The 993-nt window shown below is 50.8% G+C and overlaps 1 protein-coding gene across 1 annotated transcript; it reads left to right on the forward strand.

Moving 5' to 3' along the window:
* The first annotated feature begins 440 nt into the window (after nucleotides 1–440).
* LOC123119520 (cytochrome P450 71A1-like) lies at nucleotides 441–776 on the forward strand. The gene has a single exon (XM_044539393.1). It carries the CDS (start codon nucleotides 441–443, stop codon nucleotides 774–776), a length of 336 nt encoding a protein of 111 aa, XP_044395328.1.
* Nucleotides 777–993: the final 217 nt, after the last annotated feature.

Raw genomic sequence — 993 nt, forward strand, 5'->3', positions numbered from 1 at the left:
AAAAATAGGAGCATGAGAAGCAACACACATCTTTCCATTGGGCAGCCTCACATGACTAATAGTTAATATGCATATCAGAATGTAGAACTCCCAAAAGTGCATTGTTTAGAAATCACAACACTCCTCAAAAAAATAAATATCACAACATGTTACATCATCTATGGTTTGTATGAACCCTCAAAACCTAGATGCATGTATAACCAGACAAAAAATACAAATACCATGCATGGTTGCCCGGAGCTCACCACCCCCACACTAGTCCTCCTGGCGTCTCATGCATTCTACTACTGCTACTGCGTAGAATAACACGAACCAGAAAACCTCCTGCGCACCGCCCTCCACCATCCCCGCGGGGTCTCCTGATCATCGACAACCTCCACCAGCCCGGCACGCTCCCGCACCATGCCCCGCACTCGCTCGCCGCGGCGCACAGGCCCGTCATGCTGATTCACCTTGGCCCCTTGCCCACCCTGGTCGTCTCGTCCGTGAACATGGCACGCGAGGTGTTGCAGCTGCAGGACCACGCCTTCGCCCGGCCCGCCCTCGCAATCCCAAGGCGTCTCCTCTACGGCTGCACGGACATCGCCTTCGCTCCCCACAGCGCCTACTGGCACGGTGTGTGCAAGATCGTCGTGCCCCACTTGCTGATCCCTGCCAGGGTGCGCACCTACCGTGGCGTACACGAGGAGGTGGCCGAGGACGGCGTCATGGTGCGGTCGAGCGAGCTCCTGAGAGGCTTCGCCAAGGACGTGAACGGGCGAATCGGGCTTGGGTGATTTGATTCCTATTGTGTATGGAAAGTATTATTTGGAAAGGATAATATTGTTTGGAAAGGATGCCATTGGTTAATATTTGATTCCTGTTGTGTATGGAAAGTATTATTTGGAAAGGATAATATTGTTTGGAAAGGATGCCATCGGTTAATATTATTTGGCCTTTGTGGTGTTAATTTGGGGATTGTCTCAGTTAATAAAAAATAAAAAAATCGGTGGA

Source organism: Triticum aestivum, chromosome 1A (genome assembly GCF_018294505.1).
Source record: "Triticum aestivum cultivar Chinese Spring chromosome 1A, IWGSC CS RefSeq v2.1, whole genome shotgun sequence".
In the NCBI taxonomy this organism is placed as follows: domain Eukaryota; kingdom Viridiplantae; phylum Streptophyta; class Magnoliopsida; order Poales; family Poaceae; genus Triticum; species Triticum aestivum.

Bases quoted from the DNA above. Each gene is read 5' to 3' on its own strand.
- LOC123119520 (XM_044539393.1), top strand. From the start codon at position 441: ATGCTGATTCACCTTGGCCCCTTGCCCACCCTGGTCGTCTCGTCCGTG.